The 9,123-nt window shown below is 52.3% G+C and overlaps 2 protein-coding genes across 2 annotated transcripts in view; one reads left to right on the top strand and one right to left on the bottom strand.

Moving 5' to 3' along the window:
• Window positions 1-6: 6 nt before the first annotated feature.
• On the top strand, window positions 7-1,183 carry TRAPPC4 (trafficking protein particle complex 4). Its single transcript, XM_009649007.2, has 3 exons — window positions 7-105; window positions 200-326; window positions 723-1,183. The coding sequence occupies exons 1-3, from the start codon at window positions 57-59 to the stop codon at window positions 799-801; spliced, it is 255 nt and encodes an 84-aa protein (XP_009647302.2). The 5' UTR covers window positions 7-56; the 3' UTR covers window positions 802-1,183.
• Window positions 1,184-1,296: 113 nt separating this feature from the next.
• SLC37A4 (solute carrier family 37 member 4) overlaps window positions 1,297-9,123 on the bottom strand; it is an 8,176-nt gene continuing 349 nt past the window's right edge. Inside the window, exons 2-7 of the mRNA XM_009648998.2 lie at window positions 7,674-7,917; window positions 6,234-6,392; window positions 5,753-5,838; window positions 4,686-4,799; window positions 3,099-3,237; window positions 1,297-2,809 (exon numbers count right to left, since the gene is read on the bottom strand). Of these exons, the coding sequence (XP_009647293.1) occupies window positions 2,643-2,809; window positions 3,099-3,237; window positions 4,686-4,799; window positions 5,753-5,838; window positions 6,234-6,392; window positions 7,674-7,917 (909 nt within the window). The 3' untranslated portion in view covers window positions 1,297-2,642. The remainder of the gene's footprint in view (window positions 2,810-3,098; window positions 3,238-4,685; window positions 4,800-5,752; window positions 5,839-6,233; window positions 6,393-7,673; window positions 7,918-9,123) is intronic.

Here is a 9,123-nt window from a genome sequence, read left to right as displayed (position 1 = left end):
GGCTCTTCGCCATCGGGTCGCAGCTGTCGCCCGAGGTCGGGAGCTCCGGGATCGAGATGCTGGAGACGGACACCTTCAAGCTGCACTGCTTCCAGACGCTGACAGGTACCATCTTGCCCCGGGCCCCCGGAGCCGCTCTGCTTTGCTGGGGCTGTCACAGAGCTCGGCCTTCCTCGCACTTCTGTCGTTGTGGCTCCAGGCATCAAATTCATGGTTCTTGCTGACCCGAGGCAGGCGGGGATAGATGCCCTTCTCCGCAAGATCTATGAGATTTACTCCGACTTTGCTCTGAAGAATCCTTTCTACTCCCTGGAGATGCCAATCCGGTAAGGAAAACCTCACTTTTAATAACGCAGCCGTAAGCCCTTGTCACCTTCTGCCTGTGCAGTAACAAATGCTCACAGCCCTGAAGTAGCAAAGCGGGCCCCGAGGTTGAGGGGAGGGGGAAGGCCCAGCGCACTGCTGTAGGGACGGGACACTGACCTGTGCTTTTTCCAGCGCCACTCTTCCTTGCTACAATCCCCGCTGTCCTAACGTAACCCTGGAGCAGCTTTACTCGTGTGTAACAGCCAAGCCAAAGCTCAACAGCGGTCAGGGTTGCGGTCTCATGACTTGCATAATCTCTCCTTGAAGGATGCAGAGCCAAAGGATGTAGAGGTCCCATCTTCGTTAGCCTGTTCTGCAAGTAAAGTCATCCCCTTCTGCTTTTCTGACCGTTTCAGATGCGAGTTGTTTGACCAGAACTTGAAACTTGCTCTGGAGGTGGCAGAGAAAGCTGGACCCTTCGGACCTGGATCGTAGAGAAAGCCTCGCCTGTTGCACGGACTCCTTTCTCCCAAGAGCAGGGCCTCTCTCTCCCCCGCCTGGCCTCTCCCAGAGTGCTCTCCTCCACAGCAGAGACTGCATATCCCTGAAATGTGCTTCATTATCTCCCAAGATACTGTTTTATGCCCCCTCATTGTGAAATTTACCTTAAACAGACCTGTTACTGCTGTTTACACTGGGCCACAGAGGCTTATGCTGCTGTTGCGGCTCCCCTGCCCTTGAGTGAAGAAAGAAAGAGAAGGTGCGGGTCCGTGGCCCTACCAGAGTCGATGGTTTTCTTTCATTTCATAATTGTATATATGGATTTTCCTGTATAGCTCTAACTTATGGTTTTGCAGAGGGTTTCTACATAGAAGTAATAAATGTTCCTCAAAGAGGCAGATGGCCGTTTGTTTTCTGTTGGCAGGGTAAATCCGCTGCGGCAGCACCTCGAGAGGATGAGCGGGTTTGGGTAGTTCTGCTTGCATCATTCTCCGTAAGAAAACCAGAGCCCTTGTGACACTGCTCTGTTTTTATTTCACAGATAGGAGATGATCATACAATTAAGTACAAAATGTCATTCACTTCCATTGTTTTAATTAAGGCTGGCTACCTGCTCGCAACCAAGCTGTTTGGCAAAGTACCTGCCCACGGGTCCTTCACGAGTTGAACTTGCCTCTTCCCGGACCCTCAAGCAGTATATCCTTTCGGGGAAAACCAAGAATATTCAACAGAAGCCTGGTCAAAAACCTTACTGCAGAGTGCTGGGCCTGACTGCTCAAGGCGCTGGCTGTCGGCGGTGGCTCTGCTAAGGCCGACTCTCAGAGGTAGCCCAAGCCCCTGCCCGCAGCCATGAGAGATGCAGGTCTTGACCGAAAACATCCCAGATGACGCACCTTGCGCTGAAAAAAATACAAGCTGATGCTAAAAATACGGGCTTTCACGAAACCCAGCTGCAGAAGTTGTGGGCCGGCAGTAGCTGCTGTCGCAATACCTGCTGCCAGGTCGGTTTTCCTGGTTGATTTGCAGGGCGCTTGTTATGAGCTGACCTGGCAGCAGCTGCCTCCCTTGCAAATCATTAACACTGTACACAGAAATCGCACTGGTCGGGATCGGTTCAACAGAAGGAGCTTCTCTGAACCGTCTCCCCTGAAGCGGCAAGAATTTCTCGGAAACCTGCCTGTTTTGGAGTGCCGCAGAGAGCCCTGCCGCAGCACCGTGTCAGCGTTCCGTTCGTCCAGAGCAAAATACCACCCTCGCTCCTAACACCTAATCCCGGGTAAAGCTAAAGCTGCGCTGCTCTCAAATCAGCCACGAGGCTGAACCGTTAACGATCACCACTCACTGCTCTGCCGAGAGCGCGCAGGGAGCTCAGGCCTAAGGAAAGCCAGATGGCTGCGCTTGCAGTGGCCGGAGGGGATGAACGAACGCGGCAAAGGCTCGCTTTAGCACCCCTGGACAACGAGGCTGAATTGCCAGTTAATAGCTGAGACAAACAGAAAGGACAAAACTAAACATGACAGCACCCAAAGCCAGTCATTTTAGAGCACTGGTAGTGGGGAAGCTCAGGCTGCGAAGCCCGCTGGCTTCCCCAACAGTGCTGTGAGAAGGAGGTACAGCAAAATCATTGTGAATGTAAACTAGCTGAATTATCTCGAGAGAAAAAGTGATCGGTAGCAGGAACCTTGTGCCCTCACGCACTTGACAGTGGACGAGAAATCAAGATACTTTTATCTAGGTTGCAGCAATAAGTAAACTCGCTCCTAGGCCAGTTAAACAAAAAACCGAGCATCATTCACAGCAGCACGGGAGCGTTCTTTTCACCAAACAGCTCCTCCTCAGTCAGCCTTCCTGGGAATCCGGCCCATTTTGGTGCGGATGTTCCGCAGTAAGAAGAAAGCCACCGTGCTACCGGTACAGGTGATTTCGGCTACCCAGAAGGCCGTGGCCCAGCTGTAGTGCTTGGCGATGGTACTGAAGGGTAGTCCAGCCAGAAAACCCCCAACTGTAAGGAAAAATAAGCAGAAAATTAGCAACGCTCAAGCATGTCAATTTTACCTGCCAGTACTCATTTTTGCATACATCAAAATTCCTCGGGCCTGGTTTGAACTTAAAGCACAAGGCAAAAACCTGTCGGGTGCAGCAGGAAGCATCCCTGAGGCTTCCAACTCCATGATCTCTGCTTCTTAGGCGGCTTCCCGCGGTCAGTAACTTGGCACCCAGGGGCTAGACCACGTGTCAGGAAGAACACCCACAGGCTTGGTTTGGTTTTCGGGGAAACGGGCGTTACTCACCATTGGCCATGAGGGCCACTATGGCGTGGGAGGTGCCGCACAGGTTGGCAGGGGCACTTTCGTTGGCTATAACTCCAAACAGGGCGATCGGCCCATAGGAGGAGAACCCAAACACAGCTCCCAGCGTCAGGATCCACAGCTGTCAAAACAAGTTAAGATCAGAAACAGGATCTGTGCGTCTCACTGCTGTCAATCAGCAGCTGCTGACAAATCTCAGAGCCTATGCACGGTATGAGGGGGTTTTGACATTTTCAGGCTGCCACCAGCTCCCTGGCCTGCAGACAGAAGAGCTCAAGCCCGTGGCGGACCCCACGTACGTGCAGCCCAGCTGCACCTCCACCACACCACCCTCTCAGCCAGCGCGAGCTCTCCCCTCTCCTACAGTTCCGCCCCCTATGCTGAGTGCATACACTAGGTGCTGGTTTGCAAGAAAGAACCAGAACGCTGAAGAGAGATGGGCAACGAGCTCGTGAAATCACAGGAGAGAGCTGTGAATCGAGTCACTTTTAAAAACGATCCTGGAGACACCAACTAAAAGCTTTCCTCATTTTAGATGCAAGCGACTGATGGGAGCATCTTCATTTGCCTGTAGCCACTATCTGGTAACCTCGATGTTACTAACCAAACACAGAAACAAAGCCAAAAAACCCCAACAGCCTGAGAAACAAAGCCAAAAAACCCCAACAGCCTGAGCTTCAGTGTGAGCTTACGTTCTAAGAAAGCTACCTGGCTCAGGATTTATCAGTCGCTTGGGCGAGGGCAACAAGGGAGAAGTAACTTGACCACCTCAAGATTACAGCACACTTTCTGAACTCTAAATGCCATTTCAAGATGCCCAAGTATTTTCCATCTTTTTTCCAGAGGGGAAACAGAAACAAAGAGTTAGGAAAATGCTTGCCGAAGCTAAGCAGGAAGGCACCTGCAGGAACAGAATCGCTCCTCCTGACCTCACTCGCAAGACCCCCTAACTGGCTACGTTTTACCTGATGAACAAACGTCCTCAGAACCTTCTTCTATATAAGAAGTGAAAAATGTTATGTTCAGGCTTTCAGAGTCAGTTAGCGTGATCAAATGATTACAAGAAAAGGTTTCTTTTACAAAACTTACAGTAATCTTCTCAATGCCCTGGTTCTAAGTTCTGGAGCGCTAACCAACCTCCCAGGATAGGAAAAAGGCAGATCAGCGAAAGCAGAAACAGGCAGAGGGAGAAAAAACGCAAGGCAGAAACCTCATGTTCTTTTAGGCCTGTAAGATCAGCTAGAGGCTGCAAGGCTACAGTCCAGAAGTGATTTTCCTGAAGAAGAAAAAAAAACGGAAAGGAGAAAATAGGTTTCATTTATCACTGGGGCAGATGCAAGTCACGTCTCCACTGCAGCCGGTTCGGCAGGCTACCCAAGCCGACTTCGGCAGCTGAAGCAGCCCAAACCAGACTAAGTCAGCCTGCTTCTCTGCAGCGCAAACGAAGGAAACGCAAACCTACGGTTCTCGGGAAGGGTGAAGAAAGCAGTCACGCTCCCCATCGTCAAACTCCTCGCGACTAGAGGCCTACCCCTGCAACTTAGGGTCAGCTGCTCGTGCATGGATTACCTTGGGGGAATCGCCTGTCACCGTGACGCGGAAGAGAAACATGGACACGCACATCCCAGCCATCATGGAAAGCAGCAGCGTGTGCCGAGGATTCCCGTAGCTTGACAGACCCACCTGTAACCCAGGAAGGGAAACCGAGGGTCAGAAACCGGAAGGACTCCTTCCATCATATGCTCGTAGTAACTAACGCCACCCACACGGCCCAGCCAGGAACAGGGGTGGCACATCAAAAGCACGCCTTTCAGCGAGACTCCTTGGTTTGGTTCGAGGGCTGCCCGCAGTCAGACTGTGATGAACGATTCTTCTGTCATCACCCGCGCTCTATTTCCACCCTGAATTTGGCTTCAGATCCCACCACTGGGTTGTAACGTGGGGGTTTTTCAGCCAGAAGACAGCTATCAACAATCATATTTCTTTCAACGTGGAAATCCAGAGAGCGCAGTAAAACCCACAAATTCAACAGCTCAGACACCTTAAAGCCGACAGGCGTATTGCAATCCCTAACACCGGCACACGTATTTCCCAACACCTTCTAGGGTGTTCAGCGGTCGTCCTCAAGCACATGGCAGAACGGGGTAGGGGCCCATTTCTCAGCTGTGCCACGCAGTGGCCACGCCACCCTGACTGAACACCTCGGTTGAGCTGCTGAGGTGGGCTGTGTCCCTCCCAGCCTACCGCTGCGTGAAAGGGAAGAGGAGGGTTCATCAAGAACGCTCTGATTTTCAGAAGGCCCATTCCAAAGCAGGGCAGTTTAGACACAGAACCGCATGCAAAAGAAGAGCTTGGGAAGACAGAAGGAAGAAACATGGTACCAAGAATGGCTGTTTTCTGGCATGAGGCAGCACCTCCCTGCCTCTGCATTCTGGGTATCGTGAGTCTCCAGAGCAATGTAAACGAGGGGAGCACTCCGCTCCACAACTGGTACAAGCATTAGAGAGGGGGGGAAAAATAAAAGATCGTCTTTAAGCACTCAGGAAGGAAGCAAAAAACACACGTAAAAATTCTGAAGCAGCTCCGATTGACGCTGTGTCAACTGCCCAGCACACCTGAGGGTCCAGATTACTTACTCTTGCTACTGCTCTGTCAGAAAGGTATCCAGCAGCAATGCTTCCCACCAGACCCCCGATCTCCAAGGCACTCATGTAGGAACTACCTGGAATGCAGACGAGGCAAAGACCAGGCCATCAGGTTTGGTCACAACAGCAAAGCTGTTGCGTGCTTTAGACCAAGCCCAACTGCTGTCAGCTCACCACAAGCTCAGAGCGGCTCTGCTGGACAAGACCTCCAGCTCATCCTTGCACAGGAACGCCCGTCTGCCCATCCCAAGAGGGCCCTGGCACAAGGCAGCACTGGGGCGCTTGGCGCGTGCAGTAACTTCAGTGGCAAGTCACTTCAGTAGCTACGTGTACCTAAACGGACAGGCAGGAGGCGAGCAAACAAGTCCCCCAGACGGAGGTGCCTGTGTCCTTTTGCTGTGCCCAGTCGAGCTCTCTGCCACACCTCCCAAATTGCAGCCACAAAGCTTAAAAAGGCAGCTTTGCATCTTACCCACAAGCATGGACTGTCCCCTCTCCTGGATCAGGAAGAGCTGTCCCCAGTCGGTACAGCACGTTTTCACTCCAAAAACGACCAGGTAGCCCGTTGAGAGTACCCAGAGGTACGGCGAGAGCAGCAGCTCTGTCAAAGTGCTGTTGTCGCTGGAGGAACCTGTAGGGAAGATCGGGAGGGATGTTACCACTGCTCGAGCACGGCTACTGACCCACACCGACTCAGCGCCGCCACAGACACACCTGCAGGCAGGATTCATGCATAAGGGCATCCTTACAGAGGGAGCTCTTCGTAGCTACCAGCAGCGAATGGCTTTCCCTCCCCTTTGGTCTGGGCTTGCCGTGATTTCAGAATCTTTTCTGTCAATTTATTCCACATTCGTTAAAGATTTCAAAAGAATAAGCAAAAAGCTACTCCCAGTAATTTTCTGTATTGCACTTGCAATAAACCCTTCGCAAAGGTTGTTAGAAAAACCATCGGCTTCTCCAGATTTTTGCTCTGCCTGTGAAAGCCACTACACAGACCCAAAGACGCTGACTTTCAGGTGCTACTTTCGTTTTTGCATCAGCCACCCGAGAATGACTACAAACCTCCCCTCCCCAGAGAAGACTCTGGGGAAGCAATATTGGGTTTATACACAAAGAGGTCAAGTCTGGTAGCACAGGCATCGCAGGGCAGCGGGGAAGGCAGGACGAGTTTCCCCCGGCCTTTAAAATCCTACAGCGAACCTCTGTTGCAATCCCCCTCTACCTGTCCTGCTGTCAGAGGAGCACCAACTCAGTGGTCTGAACAAACATTTACTAACCAGCTGTCCTAGGTTAGGGCAGAAAACACTGAGCAGAGTCCACCACAAGCCAGGGGTCAAGAGGACCCACGGTGGGGTGAGGGGAGAACTACCTGTCCTCCGGTAGCATGGAGGAGAGCAAGGTCAGGCTTAAGGAAGCATTCCCTGCTGTTGTCTTTTTTCTCTCCCCCAGGAGACTCGGGTCACAGCCTAAGCAAATAAAGCCCCAAGAAAATGAGGGCACTGTTGGCAGGAAGACATTACGCAGGCAGGGAGATGAAACAGCCAGCCGTGTCTCAGCACAGACACACATTAGTTCTGTTCCCTTGGTCTGCCAGCTGAACTAACTGGCGGTCAGGCTCTTCCTCTGCTCTGCTGCACTTTGCTGCGGCAGTCTCAGAAGCCCGCACGCTGGCCCCTTCCCACAAGTTTACACTGGGGCTTGCTTTATACGATTTGTAACTTCAGCGCAGCAGCTCAACGGTTACCAGAATAAAGCTGCTGAAAACAACCCCTTAGATGCATCCCGCCGAGCAGCAGTTTCGGGAAGGACGGAGGTCTCGGTGCACTGAGCGCGACACATTTGCGCCAGAACAGACAGAAGGCACCGCACCTTCTCCTGCGGCTGCCCGCTTACGGCAAAGTCTCATGCTCACCTTTCTTGCCTTTCTTGGCTCCTTGTTCAATGTTGGGTAGCCCAACATCCGACGGCTCGTTTTTAATCAGGACAAGGCAAACAAAAGAGACAACCACGCAGATGAAGCCAGAGAAGGACAAAGTCATGCGCCAATCGTAGTTCAGAGACACGAGAGCAGCGACAATGGGGCCTAAGCCTCCAGCCAAGTTCATGCTTGTAGACAGGACTGCCCACCAAGTCCCAAACTGGGAAGGCTCAAACCACTGTGCAACAACAAGAAAAACGGCATGAGGTCTGAGAAAGAGAGAGACGCTGCACCTGCAAATCCTCAACCAAGGCCCAAGCTGTGGGTTTGGGGCAACTCAGACCCAGATCTACAAAAGCAGGTAAAGGGAGTGCCTGCATCTCGCTCCCTTAGCCGCACAGGGAACGCCAAACGTTACGCAAGCATCAGCCACAAGGGCTTGACAGGTGCTCATAGCATGAGCCAGCTCGGAGTTATTTCCATTTACAGGCGATGAAACCGAGACGCGGGCCGGGAGAGGCAAATTTAAGAGTGCACGGTTCTGCGTGCTCGCTTGCTAGGAACCGCGTCGCCCTGGAAAGGTCTGCTGGCACAGGACTGTGAACGGATACGCAGAGTCGTGGGGTAACCTCAGGACTCGCTGTTGCATTAAGTATCGGGCACGATCAGCTCTGCGTTGCAATGTACACTCAGAGCCAGAACCACTTGGGTGGTGGTTGTCGGCAGAACGTCTGAGTGCTACATTTGCAAAACGCCTTCAGAAAACACTGTGTATTTTCCCCATTATTCGGGAACTTCTTTTCTGTGCACCCACCCATCCCAGACAGTCCTTTTCTTGCCAGCTAGATGAGGCTAAGAGCCTCACAGAGGGGCAATGCAGTTCATTATCTCCCTTCGCCCCACACGTATGTGCGTTCCTGAATTTTACCTCTTCCGAGGGAGGTTAGCGTGCAGCTGACCACCCTTCCTTCTGCCCTAAGGCAGAAACCAAGCCGTTCTATTTAGGCTGTCACGAAACCCAAACGCAGGCAGCTTAGAGACTTGACTCACGCTGAACGTTACCCAGTTTTCTACCTGAAGAGCCTGCAATTTGCAATTCCCGAGTTCCCTGAGCGTGCAGATGGAATTCTGCTCATCGCTCCTTGCCCAGCAGCAAACTACCACAGCAGCAGCAGAGACGAGCAGACCTCCGTCTGCACGCTTAAAACGCTGCATTCCTACAAAAGATGCCTCCTACAGCGCAGAAGGTTTGCTACCGGGAGGCGTTACTTATCGAACTAAGCTAGAAAGTGAGGCACGTAAACGCAAGGGCTAACAAACTTTTTGAATCTTTGCCAGGATAAGCAGAACCTGGTGCACAGAAGCTTGCTCCGCAGGCAGAGGAAAGGCACAGCTGGTGGTCTCGACCTCCGCGGCTGGAAGGAGGCAGGAGGAGGTGCGAGTT

Source organism: Egretta garzetta, unplaced genomic scaffold, assembly GCF_000687185.1.
Source record: "Egretta garzetta isolate BGI_Z169 unplaced genomic scaffold, ASM68718v1 scaffold891, whole genome shotgun sequence".
In the NCBI taxonomy this organism is placed as follows: Eukaryota; Metazoa; Chordata; class Aves; order Pelecaniformes; family Ardeidae; genus Egretta; species Egretta garzetta.
This window is presented reverse-complemented; position numbering and strand designations above follow the sequence as displayed.

Coding starts and splice junctions, on each gene's coding strand:
- TRAPPC4 (XM_009649007.2), top strand. CDS start 57: ATGCTGGAGACGGACACCTTCAAGCTGCACTGCTTCCAGACGCTGACA. Junction 106..199: donor CTGCTTCCAGACGCTGACAG/GTACCATCTTGC, acceptor TTGTGGCTCCAG/GCATCAAATTCATGGTTCTT. Junction 327..722: donor TCCCTGGAGATGCCAATCCG/GTAAGGAAAACC, acceptor TGACCGTTTCAG/ATGCGAGTTGTTTGACCAGA.